This window comes from Cyprinodon variegatus, unplaced genomic scaffold, assembly GCF_000732505.1.
Source record: "Cyprinodon variegatus isolate N-32 unplaced genomic scaffold, C_variegatus-1.0 Scaffold25, whole genome shotgun sequence".
Classification (NCBI taxonomy): Eukaryota; Metazoa; Chordata; class Actinopteri; order Cyprinodontiformes; family Cyprinodontidae; genus Cyprinodon; species Cyprinodon variegatus.
Genome location: NW_015150478.1, coordinates 1,584,229 through 1,611,220, shown reverse-complemented (window position 1 = coordinate 1,611,220; position 26,992 = coordinate 1,584,229). Strand labels below are relative to the sequence as shown.

The 26,992-nt window shown below is 37.8% G+C and overlaps 2 protein-coding genes across 3 annotated transcripts in view; both read left to right on the top strand.

The window, feature by feature from the left end:
- Positions 1-523: 523 nt before the first annotated feature.
- On the top strand, positions 524-13,479 carry enpp5 (ectonucleotide pyrophosphatase/phosphodiesterase 5 (putative)). Its single transcript, XM_015395231.1, has 4 exons — positions 524-761; positions 4,225-5,127; positions 6,507-6,683; positions 8,056-13,479. The coding sequence occupies exons 2-4, from the start codon at positions 4,248-4,250 to the stop codon at positions 8,472-8,474; spliced, it is 1,476 nt and encodes a 491-aa protein (XP_015250717.1). The 5' UTR covers positions 524-761; positions 4,225-4,247; the 3' UTR covers positions 8,475-13,479.
- A 1,216-nt stretch (positions 13,480-14,695) lies between these two features.
- The window catches only part of LOC107097336 (chloride intracellular channel protein 5-like), a 17,435-nt gene continuing 5,138 nt past the window's right edge, over positions 14,696-26,992 (top strand). Inside the window, exon 1 of one of the 2 annotated variants that reach the window (XM_015394458.1) lies at positions 14,696-15,331. In XM_015394458.1, coding sequence (XP_015249944.1) covers positions 14,762-15,331 — 570 coding nt within the window. In that variant the 5' untranslated portion in view covers positions 14,696-14,761. Of the gene's footprint in view, positions 15,332-22,651; positions 22,703-26,992 lie in introns of those variants that run through there. The other variant, XM_015394467.1, reaches the window with a different exon arrangement.

Genomic DNA, 26,992 nt, shown 5'->3' with positions numbered 1-26,992 from the left:
GTTAGTTGTCAGAATTCAGTTAGAATTCTGAAAATTCAGTCAGAATTCTGAGAAAAAAAGTCAGAATGCTGAGATTAAAGTCAGAATTCTCAGAAAAAAGTCAGAATTCTGAGATTAAAGTCAGAATTCTCAGAAAAAAGTCAGAATTCTGAGATTAAAGTCAGAATTCTCAGAAAAAAAGAATTCTGAGATTAAAGTCAGAATGCTGAGATCAAAGTCAGAATTCTGAGAAAAAAGTCAGAATATTGAGGTTAATGTCAGAATTCTGAGATTAAATTCAGAATTCTGGGATTAAAGTCAGAATTCTGACTTTTTCCCCCCACATTAAACTGAAATAATATTCAAAAATCAGTTAACTTTTTTCAGTGGCCCTAATCCTCTTCCGTATTTCACGCTCATCGAAAACAAATTACCGGTAAATTATAATTTCAGGGGATATGTGTTTGTTTTGCTGGTTCTGCCTCCCACCCATTGTCTCCGCCCACATTACGTCATTGAGAGCGGAGCGCCGCTCCTGTCAGAAGGAGATCTGATCAGCGCATCCTCCTTCATGCACCTGCAGCCAAGGAGCAGCATCCTTCCCTCATATTGTCCACTCTGCTCTGGTGGCTGTAAATAAACAATAATAATAAATAAAAGGTTGAGACTAAGGCAGACTAAGAGGCGGGACTTCCGCCCCGGAGTGGAGCAGAACTAAACCGGTCGGACTGTTTATCTCTTTGTGCAGCCAGAGGATCGAGGGGCAGCTGGGGTCTGATAAGGTAAGCGCTCTGTTTTTATCCACGTTTGAAAGGTTTCCCTTCTCTCTGATCTAATGTTTCCTGTTTTATGCACAGCGGGTTTCCCTCTGCACCTGCTTATTGTTGCAGGCTGCAGAACTGCGCTGTATAGCGGTTAGCTCTGCAGAGCAAATGCAGAAAAAACTTTGAAATTTAATCAAAATTCAATATTCAAACGTTGATAAGCATGAAGTTAGATATCACACATGCGTTAATATGGTTTCAGATTATTCTGATACATTTCCAGTGAGATTATGTTTCAGTAAGCCTTTATATGCCAACCCACTGCTACTAAAAGGTCACTCTGGGCTTATAAATATAACTCAAACATTAATAATGCTGACAGACGCTTTGTTAATTAAACCCATACCAGTTACACACAGGTTTGATAAATAGTAAAAAATAAAAATGTTTCTGATACAAACAATTAAATCCTTATCTTCCTATTTTAAAGTAACAGAATATCACTGGGGAGGTCACACAGTTTAATTTACACATAGTTGTTTATTCAGATGTTTAGTGCTTTGTAAAACTATAACTCTTGAGATCTTTGCAGCTTTCAACAGGTTTTCCTCAAGGATAGCCATGTATTTACCTTCAATCTGGAAAAGCCTTCCTACAGCACTATACTCCTGTCACTAATTTCCACAGTGAAGATGATGTCTTCAAGGTGATATACAGAATTAGTTTTTTGATTTTATGTGACAGATTTTTGTATGGTCGTTCTTCCTCTCGCATTATCCATTAAGTTGGGTGGTGTCGTGTTGATGTTTTTTTTTAGCTAAGCAGCTCCTCTAGAATTGACACATCCTCTTGGCTGCCTCTCTGATTAATGCTGTCTATCCATGTCAAAGCTTGGTAGGTTTCCAGTGGTTTCCACTTTTGGATAATCAGTTGGAAAGAAGTAAAGAAAGTAAAGACTAGTTGTAAAGAAGGTTCTGGGGTCTTTCTGCATGGAGTTTGCATGTTCTCCATGTGCATGTGTGGGTTCTCTCCGGGTGCTCTGGCTTCCTCCTACTGTCCAAAAACATGACGGTTAGGTTAAACCACTTCTCCTTAAATGTAAGTGTGTGCATCAATGGTTGTTTGTCCTGTTTGTCTCTGTGTTGCCCTGCGATGGAATTGCAACCTGTCCAGGGTGTGCCCCCCATCTCGTCTGTAGACAGCTGGAGATGGGCACCACCACCCCTCACGACCTCAACAGGGATAAGCGTGATGGAAAAAAAAATGGAATGGATAATCAGTTGAATAGTTACAAGCTTGGTTCCTGCTGTGTTCCTTGTTCCTCAAGATGTTTCTTCTCTAGTGTTCTAAAAAATAACCTCAGAGTCCTTCAGAAAAGTTCGATCATTTTGCTAAGATCATGTCACACTTAACTGAACTCTATTATTCCTGACTTTTTAGTGCAGCTTTAGATTGTATTTAGAGATGTATTTATCCCTAGCCATCTTTTGAAAAGCAAAGCTCCTTTCTTTGAGCTCTGTATATAGGTCATACTGAAGACTGGCAATTCATTTTTGTGTACACTACCAACACGGTTCAGCTTATGTATTAGCTATAGCCTGCATGAATCAGGAACGTGGGTGCGACAGTATCATGGCGCCTGTAAAGTCCCATCAAGCTCCTTAAATTCATGCTTTTAACTCAGAGAAACCAAATCATAGAAATACAGGAAATGTGGAGACCCCCCTGGGTTAAACATACAGAGATTTAAAGGGCAGCTTCCTATAAGAAAAAGTGAAATTGTTCCTTTTTAACACTAATACAGGGGCTGGCTTCTAATAAATACATACAGAGAGGTTGTGTTCTATTTTTGGGATTCCACTGTTTCCTGAAGCACGTCTTGGGATATCTGTGGGGGTTGGAGGAAGTTTGTTAATGAGCTTTGCAGTCAGAGATGATTTCTTTGTCTGAATGCAGAGATATTCCATTGTGAGCACCTTCTGAAGGATGTATGCAACTAGTACATTTAACAAAAATTGGCATTAAAGAGCTGCTGTCAGTTTAAATAGGTACTAGACACATTGTTTGAACTGTGCTGATGCAGATAAGATAGTAAAATATAACAAATATTTGCTGTTGGTATGTTAGGTAGGCAGTCTGCTTTTACTACAAAGCTACACAGTAAGAATAATTGAATATAGAAATGATTACACATATGTATTTATGGGCTTTCAAAGACTGGTAAATTATTTTTCTACCTCAAACATTTGGATTACCTCAAAAGCAGGAATAAAGTAAATAAAATAACAATATAAAGTGATGTAAGTTGTCTTTACTAACTTTATAGGCATCTTTATGGGTGTCCTGATACAACTTTTTCATTTACAATGCCAATATTGTATCTTTAAGAATTGACAGATACTGATATTGACCTGATATGATATTAGCATTAATCGTGTGTGCTTTTATTACTTACCTACCCTTTTGAAACCGTGCCGAGAACGGTCTTTGCACGGTAACTGAGATAACTGTTTAGTGTAAATGGAATGCAACTGAACTGGACCGGCCAGACACAACTGAACCGTTCTATAACTAGCACTAGTTTAACAGTAGGGCTCGGGCCGTTTAGTTGTGGCTCAATTCTCTGATAACAAAGTGCGCATGACCAGACCTTGTCATCTCCTATTGACAGTCAGCTGACTCATTTCACGTTTTATCCGGCTTGTCCGGCTTTGGAATTCACAGATCTGTTCGACTGTTCACAACACGAACCTCTTCTCAGCCTATTAACAATAAATGGCATCAAAAGGGCATGGCGTGACCGTGGATGATGCCGATACTGAGGCTCTTATGAAATTCTTATATGCCTGGATAGCATCCAGTTCCTGATTGTTATGGGTGCCGCCATATTTGTTTGCGTAATGACCACCTTGAGACCAGTAGTATCATGGATCGCCGATAGGAGGCAAGGAACCGTGTTAGCGGGATTTGTAAATGGTTGTAAAAGCCAAGCTCGGCACCACTAACTGATCCAAGCTCGATCCGAACTCAGCATGGATGTAGTAGTAGCCTCTGGGATTATCCTGAGGGATATGCCCCCTGGAGGTCTCCCACGGGAGGCGTTCAAGGCATATCCCACTAGGAGGAGGCCCAGAGGACTAAGTAGGACACGCTGCAGGGACGATGCCTGTCGGCTGGCCAGGAAGCATCTTGGGCTGATGTCTGTGGAGAGGGAAGTCTGGGAGTCTCTGCTGAGTGCCCTGGTTGTGGATAAAGGGGAAGCTTAAAAGCATGAGTACAGATTACAGAAACTTTATACAGAGGCAGAGTCTTATTATCAGCTTGACAATACTGGAGGTGTTAGATTCAGGTGGATAGAATCTGTTTTTTGGCTCATACCGTATTGGGACAGCCCTGGTAATTTCACATGCCGTCTATGTAACTCTTCCAGACAATAGCTTAACTGCCTTAAGTGACCATGTTTTGTGTTTGTGTTTTGCAGATATTGTCATTACTAGCCACACCATGCTGAGCTGTTTGATACTAGGAGGCTGCAGTCCTCTTTTCTACCTCCTGGCCATGGTTTTACCCCTTTTTTCTTCACACACTCTGAATCCCCATGAACATCAGGACCACACAGAGAAGGAAAGACCCAAGCTACTTCTAGTGTCTTTCGATGGCTTCCGCTGGGACTACATTTACCGTGTCCCAACTCCTAACTTCCGCAGCATCATGGATGAAGGGGTGAAAGTTGAGTTTGTGGAGAATATTTACATTACCAAAACCTACCCGAACCACTACAGCATGGTGACAGGCCTGTATGCTGAGACGCACGGGATCGTGGCCAATGAAATGTATGACCCAGCACTGAACCTCTCCTTCTCCATGGAGACGGACAGCGTCTATGATTCAAGGTGGTGGGAGCAAGCCGTGCCCCTCTGGGTGACCGTTCAGAAGGATGGGGGGCGGAGCGGAGCGGCAATGTGGCCAGGATCTGATGTTTTGATTCATGGCATGTTTCCCACTCAGTACCTACCGTATAACGCCTCGGTTTCATTTGAAACCAGGGTGCAATGGATTATTGATTGGTTCTCAGCACCAAAAGGTGAAGCAGTGGATTTTGGAACTCTGTATTGGGAGGAGCCTGATGAGAGTGGTCACAACCTGGGACCTCAGAGCCCTCTCATGGATGCAATCATTGCTGGGATAGATGAGAAGCTCGGATTCCTCATTAATGAGCTAAAAAAGGCTGGGCTGTATGAGAAAGTGAATCTCATCGTGACCAGTGACCATGGGATGACACAGCTATCACCTGAGAAGATTATAGAACTGGACCAGTACGTGGACAGAGACTTGTACACTTGGGTGGATAAGAGTCCGGTGGTTGGAATTTTGCCTAAAGAAGGTAATGATGAGAATTATATTTGAATAAAGATTTAACCTCTTGGTCAGAAATCCCAAAATCCCATTTTGACACTTATGCTGTTACACTCAAAAGGACTCAAATGTTAATGATTTTCAGTATCAGTAGGGTTTTTAAAAATAAAGTGAAAGAAGTCAGACATTTAAGAGGCTTGGTAGTATAAACTACAATGTAAAGCATTTAAAGACACATCTTAGGTTCATTTAGACAGAGAGAGAGAGAGAGAGCAAGACTTACAGCAGATAACAGGAAGGCTGAAGTTATACAGCTAAATAGCACAGTTTTATCCCTTTTAGCTTGCAGCCTTTTTCTATAAAGATACATGCTGGATTTGGAAATGTTGGCAGCCTTTTAGAAATTTCTGAACTATGTTTAGATTATACATTCTCTGGAAAATCCACACAGAAATGGCTATTAGTGATGCTAACAGTGCAAACCTACAAGACTGTGAGAACAGTTTGAAATATAAAATTAAAATAATTTTGCATCTGTTTTAAAATATTTTCCCCTTTTTTTTACGCCCATTGTGTCAAATCATCTCTCACTATATGTAGTTCATGTCTAGTCACACTACACCTTACAACATGCAAGGGTTTAACATTTGTTTTGCAGTGGATTAGAAAGGTCCTGGGTTCGAATCTAGTCGACTTCTTTCCACATGGTGTTTGCATGTTCTTTCTGTGCATATGTTGGTTCTCTTCGAGCACTCCGGCTTCCTCCAACAGTCTCAAACATAACTGTTAATTTAATAAGTCTGTTGGCATTGGGATGCCTGTGTGAGAGCAAGGTTTTGCATCCATTGTGTCTCTGTGTTGCTCTGGAATGGATAATACATTTCCCCCTTTCACCCAATGACCACTGCAGACTGGCTCTAAACCCCCATGACCCTGCAACAATTAATGGGTATGGACAATGGATGAAGGCTTGAAAAAATATGTTTAATGCCGTTTTTGTATCATTTGATGTTTTAGCTGTAAAGGAGAAATCTGAATAGGCTAAAATAGGTATTGGCGGTAAAAAGTAAAAAAAAAAAAACTTGAATAATTAAATTTTCTTGCTGATAAAACACTAACAGGATGATTAGGACTGCAAGACAATTAACCCAATCTTTATATAATCTATCATCATAAATGTAACACGGTTTATAGTTCCTGAGTCAGTTCTTCAGTGCCTATAAAAAATAAAGCATTATTTATTAGCAGCACTTGAAACATAATATGACCATGTCTGCGTATTTTGATATATTTTTGATTGTACTGCAGTAACTACTTTTTCTTGTCTAAACTAAGCTTGCATTTAATTTAAAGTGTTATTACATCAGAAATAAAACCTGCTCCTGAACTCTTTGATGTGTCTCACAGGAAAGCTCGATGAGGTGTACGAGCTGCTTGTAGACGCTAACCCCAACATGGTCGTGTACAGGAAAGACAACATTCCCGAGCACTTCCACTATCAGCATAATGTTCGGATTATGCCCATCCTCCTGGAGGCCAAGGAGGGCTGGACCATCATGCAGAACAGGGACGGACCATTCATGTGTATGTCTAAAAATGCAGTACAGCTGTGCTGTCCTGTTATTCTTCTTCATCTCTTTGCCTTTATTTTTTTCATCTGACTTTAAAGAGAAGCTCTAGTCTGCTCTTATTATAGCTTCACAGGTGATTTATTTTTGTCCCTCATCCAAAGCTTGCACATGTTTTACCGAAAATAATTGACAAAGAGAGACAGCTTCATTTCCTCATGGGACCAGCAATGACATGTGTGATGGGTGGTGATGGTTGGTTCTGGGAGTTTATCACTGCGTCTTCATGCACTTTTCCTAATTCCATATAGAAAGCCTTTCTTTTCAGAGTAGAACATTTCTGAACATATGTCTTAGACACAGTCCTACACTAGCTAATTACACTGCTTGTCTGTTATGGTTGAAAGCTTGTTAATTTCTAAAATGACCACGTGGAACCAGCAGCTCAAAGAAGAAACAGCTGTCTCTTGGTGGGGGTTGTGATGTGAAGCCTCTTACTAGATGTGTAGAGGCTGATACTGTCCTGTGTGGAAAAAATACACATTCACTGTGGATTTACTTGATGCCTCTGATGATAAAACAATAGCAGTTAGTGTCTGGCAATGTTTTCAGAGATGTTGGTAATTCAGCACCATTTAGCATTAACATTAAAATGAGAGGAATTGCTAAGGAATTACTGTTCAATTCGCATTAGCACGGTCTGCTCAGATTGTTATTTCGGTATTTAACATTCATTATAAATTCAGATTCTTTAGTTCCACAGACTAAAACTAGTCTTAAGATGGCTAAAAACAAAGACCTTTGTTTTTTAAAAGTGGGTAAAATCTCAATCAGTGATCAGCCAACCTTTAGAGTTTTTCTACTTTTATACGGGCTGGGTGTTTACACAAAAGCCAATCAAAATTTGTAAGAGTAATTGATTTTTTTTGACCATGCAAGAGGTGCACCCCTAAGGGGTATCCTGTGTGAAACATGTAATGTAAGTATGTTGACTGAGGGATGCAAACAGGATGCAGATACATTATTGCCAAGGATAGTGCAAAGACAAAAATTTGTTTTGCAAATGAAAAATTAGACTATGCAACGCTTACGTATATGTAAACACGTATGTAAAGAAAAGACATGCAAGGGAATAATCCTGGAGTCATAGAAAATCTAAAACAGCAGAGTGCAAACATCCTGCAAACACATAAAGATTTTAACACAGAAAGTACATGCAAAAGGAAAATTATGCATGTAGCAAAAACACGTGAGTCTAATCTTCAAATAGCTTAGAAGTGCTCCACATCACTATCCTGAGTTGTTTTGACATATAAAAAGTAGGAATATGATGTAAAAAAACAGCTGACTTGTAAGTAATCATAAGTTTGTTGTGTTTTTCTTTACAGTGGGAAACCACGGCTATAACAACACCTTACGTGACATGCAGCCTGTGTTTGTAGCCCGTGGGCCAGCCTTTCGCCAGAATTATGTCAAGACCTCCATGCGCTCCGTTGATCTTTACCCTCTCATGTGTCACATATTAGCCATCAAGCCTCTGCCAAACAATGGCTCTCTCCTAAATGTCCAGGACCTGCTGTCCTGGGAACCAACAACTTCCTTCACCACCCCAACCTTCTCCACCGTTCCTCCTAAGGTCAACAGGTACTCCTACGCCCCGGTTGTTGGTTCTTTCATTGGTGTGGTGATGGTGCTTGGATTCTTAGTGGTCTACGTCATATTAGTGACTCTAAAACAGCGGCCTGTCCTTAAACACAGAAGTTGGGAGATGTCACAGCCCTTGCTGCAAGAGGACTTGCACCTGTAGCTGAGGAAGTTTAAGGGATTGGAGACAGAAAAGATGAGGAGGTGGTGCTCCTCCAGGTACCCTGCTCAGCCCAGAAGCACTCTCTAAATATTTTACTTTCACCAATTAATGCAGTCGTGCAATTTAAACTTACACAGGGTTTGCTTGTGGTGCAATTTAACGATTTAACAATAATAAAAAAAGAAAATAAAGCCACGCTTTATTTGTGAATGTTAGCTGAGATAATGTAACAACTTCAATGTCACTTTCTGCATAGAGATTTAGGACTAAGAGAGGATTTTCAACCTGTTATTCAGATAATTATGAATTTTGGTGGCAAAAACTTTGACCCGGATAATCCAGAAACATCAGTATCCTCAAATTAACAGTCTACCAAAGGTGTTTTATAGTTGATGGTGACCAGTATCTGTGAATGTGCAAGTGTGTGGGAATACTCCAAGAAGCCTGTCTGTTAGGGATTTACCTGAGAGTGATATTACGTTCAGTCATCCAAATTCTGCTTTAAAGTTTCACAGTTTGCTATTAGAGTTTGAAACTCCAATAATCCTGGAATCATTGTTCTAGAGACATAATCTGGTAAAACTTTCAAAAGTAGACATTTCTGGATTTGCCTGCGATTAACTCACTTTTATTGGCACTCTTGGTAAAAATGTGAACAAAGGCTTAGTGCACTGAATTTGAAATGCAGAAGCTTTTTTCTCTTCATGTATCTTAATACAATATTATGGCCAGGGTTTTATTTAGTAAAGCAAAGATCATATGAATAAAAACAGTGTTACAAAATCCTTGAAAATTATTATTTCCCTTGAAATAATATATTATGTAATAAACATTAGTGGACTGATTCTTTGGTTCATATTTTACCCTCCTAAGTTCATCACTGTTTAGGAATTTTAACAAAGTAATCCATAACTACGTTGTGTTTAGACTTAGACAGATTTTATTTCGTCATTTTGTACATACAAGTTTAAACAAAGAGAAATTGTACAAGTACAGCACTCTAGACTCACATTTTCTAAAGTGCAGGTAAGCAGCTTTGATTAAAACATTAAAACATAAAAACATAGAAATATTAAACATGTGAAGACACAGAGGTCAATTTCTTTTAGGTCCTATACAAAATAGGAAAGACAAGAGAGTATGGCCTTCAGTTACGTTACATGTTGGTAAACTGCAGAAAAGTGTAGCATCATTTATAAGAACTAGAAGGTACTACTGTATCTACCACAAAACACATCGTCTGGGAGCCATCAAGGAACATTGTTTGTCCTTCCATCATCAAATATAAAGTCTGCTAAGCTCTACTGGGTGCTTTTTTTTAAACGTTTGACTCAAACTGATTTTTTAAGCAATAATTCAATTCAGTTTATTTATTTAGCGCCAATTCACAACACAAGCCATAGACAATTCAACCAGATCATATAATCAAATTGATTCAAAGTTTTCTATCTGAATAATCTTATTCAGAGAGAACATAACTTTAGAGATTTAACTCACAAATTCTGCAAAGTTAGAGATTAGAGAATGAAGCAGAATGATGAAAAGGGGCTCCCTATGTCCTCCAGCAGTCTAAGCCTATAGCAGCAGAACTATAGAGATAGCTCAGGATAACCTGAGTCACTCTAACTATAACCTTCATCAAAAAGGGACGTTTTAATCCTACTCTTAAAAGTAGACAGGGTGTCTGCCTCACGGACAAAAACTGGTAGTTGGTTCCACAGGAGAGGAGCCTGATAACTAAAATATCATCCTCCCATTCTACGTTTAGAAATTCTAGGAACCACTAGTGAACCTGCAGATTGAGAGCTAATAAACATTCACATTTTTGATCAGGAAAGAAAATAAAGGATCAAAATATATATCAGCCACACAGTTAAATGTGCCAGATACATGATTTTTCTGTCTGCCCACACTATTGTGGTTATTATTTCACATCTCCCAAGTTGCTTCCTGTTCCCTAGAATAATTGTTTAAATCGATAACCACATTTTTATGTTTTCAGACACAGACTCAGTATTGTATTAAACTTTTCTTTTATTTTAATAATACTTTACAAAATCCCACACAAGGAAAGCATGCTTGGTTTTCTTGAAAGTGAGCTGCTTAACCTTTTGCCATTTGCTGCTTGAAAACCTGAAAATTTTAAATGCAAGGTTATGTTTTTCTGTACCCAGCTAAATTTTGTCACAATGCCCAAAATACCCTTTTTAATTAATCTGGTTTGCAAGCTGAATTCTCATGGTATTTGTGCATTCAAAAACATTAGAATCCATTTTGCCTTTCTCCCGCCTCAACTATTCCAAAATAGACAGAAAACAGGTCGGCCAATCACATTCCGCTATTATGTTTTGAGGCGGGACATACAGGTGTGACAAAATCAGAGCGCACAGCCAAACCAAACTAAACAGAGAAATGCAGAAAGTACACGTAGCTGCTGCTATCGCATTTGCTTTGTTAGGATCAAACATTTTTCCTGTGAAAAAAATGCAAGAAAAGATTTTGTTCATTAGTTGTACTGTAGCTCCGCCCAATCTGAACATCCATTTCTTTATCTGAACAGATTAGATGGGAGCAGCCCAGACTGATAATGTGTAAACCTAAAATTCTTCAGGAGGATAATCATAAAAAACTGTCATTTAGAAAAATATCTCCTGTAGAAAAAATAAGTGCTGTAGAAAACTGCCAGGAAAAAATATGAACAGACTGGAATATCTAGATAGACAGGAATGAAAAGAAGATAAGTGCATATATACAGCTATTCCTATTGAATGAATGTACTCCAACAAAAGGTTGTATTTTACTGTTATTTTGCCACTGCAGAAAAAGCTTTACACATCTTTACCAGGATTGTCATTAAAAATGTGAGGGCAGTAAATACATAGTTTACAACAATAAATATTTATACCCTATTTATAAAATACAGGCATATACCATGTACCAGATTTGATTTGTACCTATAACAATGCAAACACAGGCATTGAAAACTAGGAAAAAACACTGACTGATCTATAACCGATTACTTTTTTTTCAAGCTCCTTTTCTTGATGTTATTATTTAGGGTCTAATGTGGTGTTCAGTGTTTTGTGCTAGTCTGTGTAAACTAAACTAGCTATCATGATCGCATTTCCAACATTGAACAATGAGCTGGTTATCGTAAGAAATGCTGAAAGCAGGTAAGGAAATCAGACAACTGTGTATGCTTTCAGACAATCTGCACCTTTTAAATGTTTTTACACTAAGTGTTTGGAGATTTATTTTATATCTCCTTTACCTTCTTAGCAAAAAGAGGTGGAAACAAATTAGAAGGGATAAAAATAGCCGTTGCCCACACTGCATTTGAGGCATACGGAGCCTGCACTTTTACAGCAGGGTACTTAGACAGCAGACAGTTTTGATTTGACATTTTCAAATCTATGCAAATCAGATTTGTATGTCATGAAGTAAAGGAGGACCAAAGTCTACATTGAAATTTCCACCAATTGTCCAGCTTGTTTGAGCACTAGAGAAGATGTTACTTTATACTGGAAATGCTGTGATTCTGCTTAAAGATAATAGAAAAACTGCTGTGGCTTCAGGAGGCCTGTCATGGTCACTGTTTATAATAAATGTTGCTTGGAGTATTCACTGTGTGTCAAGCTACTCCCTTTGAAGGGTACTCACGTCTCTACCTTGCTCTTTCATAGTCAGCAACCATTTGCCTTTAAGCTTAACATTCATTCATTCTTGTAGTCTTTTAAGCCCACTTCACACCAGATTAAGACAGCTCTACAGTCTCTAGGATTTCCATTACTGTTTGAATGTTGCTAGATCACCACAGATTTGTTCAAATGTAATTTATAGGGTGAAATTACTCTAAATTACTCATTTTTATGGTATTACATTATATCTCTGTTGATCTTTAAGGGCATCCTATCAAAATGACTGCTGCTGATTGCAGATTATGCCCCAACATTCTACTTTTAAGATGTTTTTGCAGTTGAAAAGCAGCCTTAAGAATTTCCTCCAACCTTTATGCCAACTACCTATATGCACAATTTGGAGGTGTGCTCACCCACCCTGACAGGGATTGCAGCAAATTTCAATACCAATCTTTATTTAAGACGTGCATGGATATTAGTCTCTGAACCGATGCTTAAATTCGGACAAATTGCTGATAAAATGTTATCATCATGTAGATCTTAGTGCAGTCATCATCCAGTGTGAAGTGGCCTTTAACTGTTGCGTTTCTCGGGAGAGGATGTTTTTTTGTCTTTATACATAACTGTGTGTTTTGCTACTTGTTGTATTCTAGTGTTGTAACCATTGCCATATTGTTGGTGAAATGTGAAGTGCAATTGCAAATTGTCTGTTTTGTGTCTTAGGGATTTTAGAGTTTATTGTCATTTAGTTGGGAAGACATTTTCTTTCGGAATGACTCGTAAGAGATGACCCCCCAATTTGCACTACAGGATTTAAATGAGGGCACTTGCTAGATGCTTCTTAGGCAGCCTATTATTAGCACTTCTAGTTAGCATTACGCATTTCAGATGCTGAAGAAAGAAGCGGCTTCGAGTTTGAAAGCTTTTTATTAGCGTCGTCATAGGGAGACTTGAAACGAAATCAGCTATGTGTACATTTTTGCTGCACCTTATATTTAAAATAATTGGGTTTGATGTTCGCTTTTTGCTTTTGAATGGATTGTGTCCCAACACAGCAGACATCACTGTGATATAAATATTTATATACTTTTTACAAAATTTAAATTCATAAATCAAAAGCCTTTATATGGGAACAACCTACTTTCAGATCCTTTTACTGTTTTGGTAAATCAAAGTGTTGTCTAATAACTTTCCCACACCCATTGGTATAGAGCAGATATCTGTAGTATTATATTTAAAAATGATTGATTTTTACTTGCTAGAAAAAAATGAATAAGTTTAGTATTATTGCCTTGGATACAGTGGATATTTGATATGAGTGACGGATGAAGTATCTTTGCCATGTTGACCCAGTTGAGTCTTCTGAAAATAAACTTATAAAAACCAGCACCTTTGTCTGTATGATGTGTTTTGTGTCTGTCTATACTGTCTATTGTTGATATTTTACTATTACAGAGCTCCCATCTTGCTTCCTGTTCTCTAACAATTATGTGAAGGCGGGCCTACAGCTGCAATAAAAGCAAGAGTTGCCAAACCAAAGTTAAAATGGTCTTGCCTTTTTTATCAATTTATTGGCCAAAACCAAACTTTGGACGGTGGGCCCTAAATAAGGCTTCAATCAGTCATCTAGGAAAGTCTTAGATGGGAGCACACCCATCTAATCTGTGTGTACAGCTATATTTAGAGTGGTAGACATTTTAAATCTGGCTTGCCAGGTTACCTTTAAATTAGGGCTGCAACTAATGATTATTTTACACATTGATTAATCTATCGATTATTTTCTCAATAAGTTGATTCATAGTTGGATAGCAAAAGGTTCCTTAAGGAAGAGTTTTTGGGAAATTAAACCAGGGGAAACTAAAACTTTTCCATGTGAGGAGTTCTGGATAGAGCATATTAACAGACGAAAACATAAACATATTTTATTTTTTACAATTTTGGTTTAACTGCTGCTCAAGGTGGGTTGCTCTGTCAGCTAAAGGCATATTTTCGAGTTTACGCTCCAGTTAACGATTTATTGATCACTAAATTAGTTGGACTATTGAAAAACATTTGCATTAAAAAAATAACACAGTCTGAGCCAGAAAAAAAAAAAAAAACTAACCACCATTTAAATTGACATCCAGCTTTGCTTCAACCAGGAAAGCTTAATAGCATTAAAAATAAATGGCTAAATTAAAAGCCTAAAATGAAAGAGATCCATAAAGGTGATGAATGTTCTTTAACATCATGAAAAATGCTGTAAGGCATAGTTTAGTTTTGTTTTTAGCAAAGATGCCTGAAGAGCTACGAATACTGCATTTAAGATAATCCGAATCCGTAGTTCAATTCATATAAAATATCCCTTGAAGTGCTTTACTCCACAAGAGGTAAGCAAGTCAGACCAATTTCAAAACTTCAGAATCAATGTTTGGTGTATTTTGTGACATTTTTCATAATAGTTATATAGCTCCACCTTGATGTCCTTGAGGGCACAGACCCCGGGGATTGCATTATTCACGTGTTAACTCACCAGATCAAAGGTCTTTTATGGCTTGTAGCTGGAGTTTGCCCAGGCACTCAGTCAGTTAGAGGCAGGCGGACTGTGAGCAACCACCTTGAGCACAGCAGAACTTTTTCCACACTTTTAACTACACAGACCTGAGCAACATGGATCACATCTACGAAAGCGTCGCCGGGGAAAACGGCCGTCGTCGTGGAGGCCACAGCCCTGACCGAGAGGTCATGTATGAGAACACAGGTGAGGAAAGTGAACATGTGTACAGCGAGGTGGAGGTCCACACCTCGGCTGGGGGAGAGCAATCCCAAAATGACTACACAGAAATGAGAGATGATGAAAACAGCTTTTCATCCTCCTCCTCCTCCTCGTCCTCCTCGTCTGAGAGTGACGACGAAGAAGCCAGGGCAGAGACCCCAACGGATGAACAACATGTGGAGACAATGAAGTTTTCACCCGAGTTGGAGGCAGAAGAGGTGAATGGAGATCATGACAGCTCCAGACGCTCATCCTCCTCCTCTCACGCCTCCTCCTCCTCATCCTCCTCCTCCTACCATGGAGACCCCTGCGACGACCCTCCGATCGAAAGCCGGACCCAGAATGAGGATCATGCCGATAATGCTCTGGACTACAGCATTAAAACTATGGAGAACGTCCATCTGAATGACAGGAGCAGGGCCCCCGATGACCCCAACGAGCCTAAAGTCTCCCTCTTTGTCAAGGTAAAATCTGACTTAATAAGCTGCAAAAAGAGGATTGAACCAGTTCACTCTTTCAATGTTAATGAGGAGAAGATCTTTTGTTTTTATTTGAATAATTCTTGCCAGAGCCAATACTAAATTGCACAAGGCCGTTGGTAAAATCTAACATGCAGGCCAACTTCCGGTTAAGGTCTTTGTCAACCAGTTAGAGAACAAGTAGCTGTGGCTTTAAATCAATCAACCAACCAACTAATAAATATTAATTTTTACAGTCTTTTTAACAAGAAAAAACAAGTTTCAGATATTGTTATTTAGACAAAAAAAAAAACAGTAGAGTGAGTGAAACGTACATTTCTAACAAATGGGTCAAATAGTTAAAGAATGAAGAATTGAAAAAAGCAACCGATTACTGAAGAACACAAGAAAAACCTTCAAAACTTAAATATAAGACATGCCCATAATAAGAAAAGGACATGTGATTTTTAGTTTTTACCTTAGTTACTAACAGAGGACCCCTTCTTAAGACATCTGAGGGGTCTACAAAAAAAGCAATCCCACATTTACCATTAAACCAAAACTAGTATTTTGTTTTGGGAGATTTTCTATCTTAGTGACACTTGATTAAATAAATATCTCTATTTATGGGATGCACTTCTATTATCTCTAACCCATTGTATTATTTGCATTGAACAGTTAAAAGAAGCTGGTAGAGACTGTCTGTTGTGACCTCCCCATTGCGAAAACACTTCAGACCTGTAGCATAGGAAAGTAAAGCTGTGTAAAAATCTGACACATCACTTTATCCATAATGTTTTTTTTATTTATCTGTGCATTACTTAAAAAAATATAAAATGGTATGCTGTATTAACAGTTGTTGGATTTTTTTTATATATATCAGCAGAGATTACTCTAAGCTGCCTCATATTCTGCTCATACTGTAGTTTGGCTAGATGGGAATCCAAGTGAAGCAACACTTTTTTTAGATTAGCCCTAACATATTTAATCTGACAATAGTTTTAGCAAGAATCAAAACTGTAGTTTTCCGTACAGCTTTATCTTTATAAATTCTCCTGATACATAGTTTTTTTTTAACAACCAGAGTTTAACCTAGTTACAATTGGATGATTATATTGTATGTCCTAAAGTCATGTTTCCTCTCTGGATTTTCCTCCTATCATGGCCATGATTTACTGAATAATAACTTAATGCACATATGTCAGAGCCATCATGCTTAAAATTGATCAATGTCTTGCTTTTATTAAATGCCAGCATAATAATTAAGAAACATTTCTATAATGCTGTTATTTAGACACCTTTACTCATAGAGCATTACTTAAAATATTAAGTCACCAAAAGTGTTTATCAGATGCCAAGTGTGAGGATACTTTTATTGCTTTAGGACCTGTTATGTAAGCTTGGATTTAAAAAAAATGTTTTAATGGTTAAGCCATTTGCCGTAAACGAACATAATAACTGAAGGCAAACTCTAAGCCTGTGAAACCCTTCTGCTTTTTCCCTGCTTTACTATAGCAGCGAAGCAGGACAATATTTTACTTTACTGAAAACTTTGCACTATCAAATAGTGAACAATGGAAAGTATTAAAGCTGCTGTTTTATACTAAATTAAGTTACAGAATGCTAACATATTCACACCCCTTGAACTGTTCTAAGTGTATTTCACTCTACCACAACAAATCTCAATGTATTAATTGGGATTTCATTTAATAGACCAACACAGAGTAGTTTCATACTTCCAACAGGTAAATAAAAGGATGTATTGTATTATAGAAAAAAGTTGGAAAAATATCACATTGCATTTGTTCTCAGCCCCATTGATCCAAGTCTCCTATTGTGTGTCTCTAACAGCTTTGGACATCTAGATAAAGAATTTGTTATGTTTTCTTCTTCTGCAAAATAGTTCAGTCAGAATGGACTATGTGAATATCATGATTCTTATGTGGATTTAACTCTGGACTTTGACTGGGCTGTTCTGATGCATAAATGCTCTTTCATATAAACCCGTCCACTGTAGTCCAGGCTGTATGTTTAGGGTCGGTGTCCTGGTGGAACGTGAAACCCAGCTGATTCTTTTGTGGCTTCTCTTTTCCTGTCATGTCAAACTCAACGTTAAAGCAATCTCTCTGTTTCACTATTACATCAATTATATAAAGTCCTTTTACAGCATTCTAAAGTTTTTAGTTGTAACCTGAATAATTTCATAACAGTTAAGAGCATATAAAATTTTTAAGACAATTTAACCCTGAATTAGAAGTTCACAGATAAACAGATACTTCCTGATTATGCATTATGATGTAACCTTTATAAACACAATTTTATCTTGGCTATATTCTGCAAAGCTTTTTATGCTCGGACATGTATTTACATACACCAATACTACCTTGAATACAAATACTGCATTGATGGTAAACAACCCTTTGTCTCCAAATCAATCGTTTTACAGTCATCAATCCAACAGGGGAGGCGTTGCAAAAGTATGACTCTAACCTTAGTTTATTGTATGTTTGTAATTTACTGCCTATAAAAACAAAGATACCTCATACAACTAAAACTGGAACTGTTTCAGAGAACATTCAAAAACAACCAAAAAAGAAAGGCACACAAATAGTCTATTTTCATGAGGTGAATCAAAGGTAATTAAATAGAGCTGTGTTGGAGCTTATTTACATGCTTTGTTGAGCTGGATATTCGTTTCCGCAATACACTTTACGTCAGTCTGAGCACATTTACAGTTATAGCTGATAAAAGCACAAACTGCGATCCGCATTGCAAGTTATCTCAGAATCATGATAAACGTGGGCCATAGTTCACCTTGGGAACAAACCGCCTATCTGAGTGTATCAACATTGAACATGTTTAAAGTTTCAATTTGATAAAAACGGCCATTTTCAGCTTATAAATGTGATATGTCCAAAGTTTTATGTCCCATGTATAAAATACATGGATCATAAATGGTCATGGAATTGAAAACATCCATTGTCCATTGTCCATGAATCGCTCCACCTTGGGTCCTCCCCCCATCCTGTCTGAGAAAATCCAAGATATGGGTGGATTTTCCACTGGTTTAATCATCAACAGCTGCTATAAATTAACCCCAGCGCTGCTATAAAACTAGGAAGGATGGTTAGGACATTGACTGCTTTTGCTGACAGTGTTAGGTGACTCATCTCCCTCAGGGTAGGTTATAACAGCTATCTCTGGGAAGGCATGGAGTCTTTAATGCAGTAGTTTGTCTTAGAAATGTAAAATCAACAGATATTTCCTTAACCAACATGGCTGAAGTTTGAGCCATGGTGTTTTCATAAAGGTTGTATAAACTTAAAAGCTCAATTTTTGTAGGAGAGTAGGGGTTAATTCAAGAGAAGACTTTAAATAGTCTCCTTCACCTTGGCATCGGAAAGACACTAACGTCTGTTACTGTTTAACGCTTTAGTAAATGATTAGCCCATGAAGTGAGAGATTTAAGCTTCTTTTTCTCTAAAGAGGATACACAGTGCCAAGAAGAGATTTCACTAATCTACATTCACTTTTTTTTTGTTTAATACTGTCATGTAATCTGCTTCTATCTCTATGCAGAAAGAAATATTTGATACTCCACAATTTAGTCTCTTTTTGGTCAACTTACAATTTCCAGATCCTTCCACTCATTTTATTATTAGTCATAGTTAAGAAAAGTAAATACAAGAGCCTGATCTAATAAAGGTTTGCATGTATAAAAACACTTGACATGTTAAACAAACCTGGTGTACTAGCCAGGGACCCATACCACGAAACAAACTCAACCTAGCGGGATTACTTTCAGCCCTTCCAGTTGAACCAATCCACGACAATTGCAATCAGTGATACCATGAAGCTTGTTATCAACTCGCTAACTCAATCCAGCTTTGACTGATCATTAAACTACGAACATGCACGTATAAAGGGATGGGTTCAAGGAGGCAGAACAATCACAATAATGAGCATCATCTTACAGAAATATGAAGAGGACAAGAAAAGTCTCAATGAAAAATCAAAGAAGGCGGCGGCATGAAAGAGACGGCGAATATTGTGGCAAAGTATTGCTGACTGAGGAAATGAGCAAGTCATCTTGCAAGTCATCAGTGAAATTTAATACAGACTGCATCCCTTTCACTGTACTCTCTTTACTGCATATTAATCATGTGCTCCTCTGGAGTGAAAAGGATTTGGCCACAGCTAAAATAATCTAGTCAGTTGGACATTTTAATCCATTAATGTTTGGGCTGCAATAAGGCTGGAAGCTGATGCCACAATTGGATCATATTAATTTGAGTTAAAAAAATCTTTGTATATATCTTTGTTAAACAAAAGTCTATCTTAGAAATATAAAACAAACCAGTATGTTCAGAGTTGCCATTCCAAAACCCTGACCTGAACTTGGCTTAGAGGCAGTGGCAAGACCTTAAGTGAGCTGTTTATGCTCAACAACCCTATGGTGTGATGGTGCAAAGACAAATGGGACAAATATTTCCTCCATAAGGATGTAGACTCTAGAGCTAGTGGTAACACTAGTGATATTATCTAATATCACAAACACACGAAGCAGTCATTTGATATAAATTAGCCAAAGCCAGTTAATAGTTTTGGGGGCAATCACTTTACTCATAGCTAGGTCAGTTTGAAAGCTTCCTTTCCTTTTTCATATAAACTCAGGTTACATTTGTCTAATAATAAAAATTGTTTAACAATAAAAATGTTCAAGGGTATGAATAAGAGAAAAAAATATATAAATCTTTTAGAGACCAAAATGTTTTAAACTCTCCTTTGGCCTATTTGAATCTTCAACTTAACTCGTTAGCTTTCTCAATCCACCTAATGCCTCTAATGAAATGCTTTTGGTAAAGTAATCATGATTAACTCTGACCAACATAACAGGCAGGAATTTGTTCAGTTTGCTTCTTAGAAGCCTTTAGATTTGTATTAAATCAATGCCAGACTAGTAAGATGACAGCATTGACTCTGGAGAGGCATCAGTCTAGGAAAGGTTAAAGGGTTATTTCAAAGCAATAGGAAGTCTATCATCCTGCAATTCAACCTGGAGAGACTCACACACACACAAGAAAAATTGCAATAAGAGAGATTTATCGATGAATATGTCAGTTCCTTGGCGCTTGGACCCCGGCAGAAGGCATGGAAGCTGCGAATGCCAATGAGTTATGATGACTTGTGTCTTCCTCCGGGATCTGGGCACTGGTGGTGAAGTGGAGGCCAGAGGAGAAGGAAGCCAGCTTGAGAGCATGGTGGAGGAGATGGGTTGGAGGTGGGTCGAAGTTCAGCTGAACACCAGGAGAGTCTGACACTGGAGAGCTTTGAGTAGAACTTTATAGGATAGTTGGCTGCAGAAGAGTGAAGTTTTGATGGGGATTGGCTGGTGCAGAGGTGCATGACGAGGTGATTGAATGCAGCTAATGCTTGGAGGGGTCTTCCAGTTTGAATTTGTATCTTCATTAAAACTATTGATGTGAAATTAATGGTGTCTTTGTGGAAAAATTTCAGAAAAAAACTGTGATTTTTCTCTCAACATTTGATCGAGTCCAACTTAAGTCGTAGATTAACAGAATATTAGGTCCAAAACCTGTGAACTAACTAAAGAGCTTCCTTAAAAAAGGGGAGAGTAAAGCAGAGATGTTTGGTTTAAAAAAAATTACACAGTGAGTTGGGGCAAGAACCTAATAGCAACTGTCAAGTTTGGTTGAAGGATGATTATGTGGGTTTGTTTTAAAGCCAAAGGAGGTTTTAGGAACAGTGTGTTCCAAACTGTTGAGCCAAAACGTTGACAAAATTTGGTCGAAGAACAGGACAATGATCCCAAACCCACAAATAAATCTACCGCAGACAAGCTAAAAAAAGAACGTCAACGTTTTGCAATACTCCAGCCGGGGTCGGTCCCTTAACCTGATTGATAGGCTGTCCATGTATGAATACCTGAAAATAAAAGGAGGATACAAGAGAAAAAAACTGGTTTAATTGCTCTACTATTACAACATATTAACCTTCCAGATCTTTCAGGATTTTCTAAAATGAGAAAAGAAACCATCCAAACATTTGTTTCTAATTATTTATTAGATTAAATTACTTTACTACTCTGGTAGATTAGGTATGTTTTATGATATCCTGATAAATGGATTAACTTGAAGAGCCCCTAAAAAGTTATGTATGTTTTCATTACTGGATTCACACAAACATTATCCTTGTCTCAGTTTCCCCATCTAATAATCTTAAAATCAAGCTTGTCCTACAAAAAATAAATAAATAAAAAAGTATCTAAATAATCTGAATGTTTCAGACTTTTCTCCTCCTAGAAACTGGCTGGAGTTGCATACATTCCTGCCAGCCAGGAGAGGGAGCTGTGCTATAAATAGAGAAAACTGAATTTAAACTACTTCCTTCACATCTGTGAGTTTATGCTACTAAAGGTGATTTTTTTTCTATCATGGACTGATCTCTTAGAACCTTGTAAGTCAGATACATTGAAGCCCAGTTCCTTTACAGGCCCATACAGTCTATATGCTAATTATACCTACTGGGTGCCTTCAGAGCCAAAATCAGACATCAGTAAGTCACTGAGGAGTTGTCTTCATGCCTGCTGCTGCTGCCGGTGATCAAATAAAACCTGCTGGAGCAGACACATGTGGACCATGAATTAAATATGAATGCTTCTGCTCCTGTGCTTGCAAAAAAAAAAAGAAAAAAAAAAAAGAAAAAGAAAAAGTCACTCTACAGAGTGACAGCCATGAGATCTAAATGTGCCAGAGATATAATTTTATATTACACTGCAATCATGTTTGTATGAATAAAAAAGGCTTTTTCTTTTTTTATTTGATCATTAAAAGAGGTCAGACTAAATGACCTGGTGGAAAAACACATAGTCAGAGGTTTGAAATAGGTGGAGTATGTAAAGATGTGGAGATGTATTTTATTTCTGGGGTTTTGCTGGTGAGGATGGAGGAGAGAGGTGGGGCTCCACCCCCTGGTAGGGCCTGACACCTGTTCAGCACTTTGTGTTGATGAGCCGTGCCTCTGCTATCCGTCTGGGTCTAAATCAGGGCAGAGGGCTTTAACCAGCACCTTGACTCTAACAACCAGGAGGAAAATCTGCCTTCAGACCAACAAACTGAGGTGGAACTCCTTGGATTACAGCTGAGAGGGAAGAGAACCACACAAGCTGACAGACAGATAGAGAGATCATCTCTGGATAAGAGATCCGTCCAGAGAGGATGTATGCCTGCATTTTTCCATGGAGGATGTAAACCTCAACTGATACGAAGAACTTAAAGGGAAATAAAAGAAAAAGAACAAGACAGCATGTCCACTAACAACCAGGACAGAGAGCCTGACATTGAACTTTTTGTGAAGGTAAGACAGGAAAGTAGAATCTGGATTTTGTAATGTTTGAATAAAGTTTTTGTGCTCATAGCAGTAGTATTTCAGCTGCTACACTGCTGCTACTCCTGTGTGACATGGAAAGCTCAGGTAACTCAATATTAGAGGTAGAGTTTCAGCAGCAGCAGCACTCTCTGTGCTTTCTTCAGTCACTCAGGATTACAGTGACAGCGTCTCTGGACCTGATGCTGGGAAGCTCATAGTCAATGGTTCCCAAAGCTGTAGAAGAACCTTGGCTCAAAAGGGAAATAAAAAAATGACTTCACTACAGTATGGATAAATATTAGCAGTACGTAAATATATTTTAAAAAGAAGAAGTCCATTTATAATCCTGCTCTCCTTTTTAAACAATAATCTCCCTTTGCTGCATAAAAATAGAGAAAATGTTTGAGCTGTTTGGATCTGAGTGATGTTTTCTGGAGCTGCAGAGTGCTCTGCAGCTCCCTGGAGGACTGTTGGAAGCAGGTGACTAAAATGGAGACAGGTGAGGTGGAACTAGACCGTGAATGGATGCACTTATCTGGCGTGAGAGCCTGTCAGTCCACTTCCTTGGTTACCACACTGCGATGCACAACCCAACCATATCACTGATATTTATTTATAGGACACCAAACCTCTTAGCTTACTTTATACTTTTCTATATCTGCCTAGCTTACCTTAAGCAAATCTCATTCATTTCTTATCTATGAATGGTGATGTAAGATTTTATATATAAATCTGATTAGAGAAATAGTTTCCACAGACGCTGTCATTCTAATATTAGTCACTTCATCATGCTGGCCTCTGTCAGGCGACCCAGAAGGACAGAGAGCTGCTCTGTGATGTCCTGGTTATTAACCTGAAAACTGAGACACTATCGGTAGGAACAAGTTTTAATGGTTTGAAAGCAGCTGACAGCTACTCAGACATCTAGGAAGACTGTACCCTAACAATACTGGATTAAATACAACCCAGTCTGGTAGATTAAAACACCAGGATTAGTTTACAAGCTGAATGAGCTATTGTTTTACTTTTAGTTAAAAGCGGAGTAAAGCTGAGGAAGCCCTTTTAGAATGTTACTTTTAATGTCTGTTTAGTAACGGGGAACTGAAATAGAGGCAATGAAAGAACTTTGCCTGTTGGATCTTTGTCTAATTTGGCTCATTTTCATGCTAAATATCTATATTTATTGATGCAGTTGGAAATATGTTTAAGCAGGGGGTTAAACAAGTTTCAGGGTTCTAAACCAAATTTAATCTCCTTATTTCCAGATCAGTCCGGAAGATGCATTACATTCACTTTCCGTAACGCAGAAACATGAGGGAATTTCTGCATATTCATGACATCTAGATTTTTTTTTTTAAGCAAGGTTAATTGGCAAAAAGATGATGAAAAGTAAGATAGTAAAACTTTTTCTACAGTATTACTGCTGCAACAGAGACCTGCTTGCTAAGTGTTGAAAAAACAAGACCTAAACTAAATAAAGCAGCTTTTAGTTGCTTTATATAATTTCTCTAACCAGATAGGTCAATTGAAAACTGATTCTCTTTTACACTGATGGTCTGACTAAGATGCTGCATGCAAGGCAGATATGTATTACGGGAAATATAAGACTGAGAATATACTAATGAATAAAAATACTATGGAATAAACTCCCTGAAAAACTTAGATTTGCACAAACTGGTGGCTTATTTAATTCAGAATGGAACACGTGTGTATTTCAGCTTTAAATCCCTGAATCTGAATAATTTGCTGTTGGCCAAGGTTGTCAGAGTTTCTACCTGTATAGTTCATAAGAGGTTAATAACTGTTAAAGTCATAACAAAACATCATATTTTGGTAATTGCCATACACCTCTGGAAATAGGTTCTTGTTTTTTTGCCAGGAAAAAGTAACTTCACAGCAAATAATTAAAGGTCAAAGGTTAAATCATGTTAGCAACTATTCCTCCAGAGAGTGAAATGAAAGAACAACCCCTAACTCCTTAATACATAAACACTGCAAAGTATTTAGGTTGAAATATCACACTTTAGTTTTTGCTTTTATATATATATATATATATATGGGAATATTCAACATCATTAGCACTAGCATGTGCTACTAGCTAGTAGATAAACAGCTAATATTATCAGCAAACAATTCCTTCTTATATATATTACCATGCAGCATAATTTTAACCATCTTAAAAACTGTTGCGTAAACCTGTAGGATGGTCTCTGTAAAGTCTGGTTGTTGTATCTCTGTATATGAAAACCATGAGACTCTATCAGTTTAAAGGTACCAAGATTCTGCTCCCAAATCATGAACCCAGCATTTGGGTTAAAGACATAAACCAACAGCTGTTTTGTGTGCATTCAGTAAATAAAGTCCAGTTTGTCATGAATTATTAGTGGGATCAGGGTTTTCTCTGCTAAGGTTATAAAACATTTCAGAGAAATTAGTTAAAGCTAAGTCCTATTCCTATCAGGCTGTAGCATTTATGGACATTAAAAATAGGCAGTTGACTCATTGGTCTCATGCATTCATCGGACTCTCTGGTCTCTCAACATGACAGCTATTTTCCTCGACGTTCTAGATGTTGCTCTCGGTGTATTGTGTTACCTCCATGCAAGTGAGCCCAGCCATTACAATAGAGAGCGGCATCCCCGGCAGCACTGGGAGCATCGATGGCTGTTTAACATCCAGTTGACTCAGCTACTTTTAGACTGGCAGCTCAGGGTTCTGTTTTCAGTGCTTTACAGAGAAGCACATGAACGCTGATTTTCACCTCAATCTTATGATGCATAGTTCAATCCTGAAGTATTCACATCCGTTCAACCTTTCCACATGTTGTTATTGCAAACTCAAGTATCTTAACATATTTTACTTATAGAGAAACAAAAAGCAGCATAAATAATGATTTTAATGTTACGGTATATTTGGGAATAAAAGTCTGATTACCACAGGTTTTATATGTATTGACCCCTCTTTATATTAATACTTATAAGTAACATTGGAAGTGTGGCAGATAAAGAACGCTGTACATCCCAGCTATAAAACATCTAAATGTTGGGAGATGTATTTTTGCAGCAGAGAAGAGCAAACTGGTCAGAGGTGATGGAAGGATACTTGTAGAATGAGTTGAATACAGTGCAAAATTTAGAGGTTGCAAAAAAGAGGTTTGACAAGGACAGGAAATCATCCTCATAGGTCAAAGACCCTAAGGCCAAAACTACAACTTTCCATGTTTGTACTTGCGAGAAATCCAATATAAAACATTAGAATCCTGTGTTTGTGGTTGGAAATGTGGAAAGGTTTCAATGCATATGACTCCTTTTCCGAGGCACTGAAATATATGCTAAGAAGCTATTTTGGTTAAAATAACATTGCAGACATATCAAATGCTATATGTATGTGCTAAACGAGGCAGACTGACCCCAAACACTAACCCTGGGGTCTTTGCACCTATTTGCTGCATGGCTGTGGGTCAGATTCTGCTCTCTGTGCCTCAGCGGCCAGTGAACCTGCAATCGATATGTTTAATTCAGCTGATCCACTGGATCAGGTGTAAGCAGTGGTGCTTTGCATACCCACACAGGATACCTCAGCATGTGCACATGAGAAAGAAACGTTTTAATGTAGCTTGTCAACTGTCAACGAATGACATACTCTGTTTTAATTTGAGAAATCTAAGGAAAAAATACATTTGTAGAAAAAGTTCAATAATCTGGAGCTAGGGTTAAGATTTAGTACTTTTTCAGATTTTTATTTCTGCTGAGAATGTAAGCACTATTGAGTTGAATATTTTCACTCTAAGATTATTTCTATATAAGATTATTAAATTTAGATGATTTCACTGCTACTCATGCAGCTGTGTGGTTCATCCGTCTTCTGCAGGAAGGTTTCTATGAGGGATCCTGCTTCCCCTTCTGCTGCTTCAACCAACACAATTTCCTGCCAAAACATTTATTTACTCTACACTTTATAAGGCTTTATAAGGACCAATATAACACAGAAATGAACATACATCATGTTGTAATGTAGTGTATGTTGTTCAACAACATATTTGTTCTTAGTAATATTTAATCAGGTTAAAAATACTTCATTTTAGTTTAAGTTAGAAGTATCGACATTATTTTAGTGTGCTAAAGGCAATATTTGGAATCCTTTAGACAATTTTATATGAAACTTTCCTCAGATTTAGAAAAAATGAAAAGTAAATTCTATCTATCTATCTATCTATCTATCTATCTATCTATCTATCTATCTATCTATCTATCTATCTATCTATCTATCTATCTATCT

Bases quoted from the DNA above. Each gene is read 5' to 3' on its own strand.
- enpp5 (XM_015395231.1), top strand. From the start codon at position 4,248: ATGCTGAGCTGTTTGATACTAGGAGGCTGCAGTCCTCTTTTCTACCTC. The intron at 5,128-6,506 runs GTAATGATGAGA...TGTGTCTCACAG, and splicing joins TGGAATTTTGCCTAAAGAAG to GAAAGCTCGATGAGGTGTAC. The intron at 6,684-8,055 runs GTATGTCTAAAA...TTTTCTTTACAG, and splicing joins CAGGGACGGACCATTCATGT to TGGGAAACCACGGCTATAAC.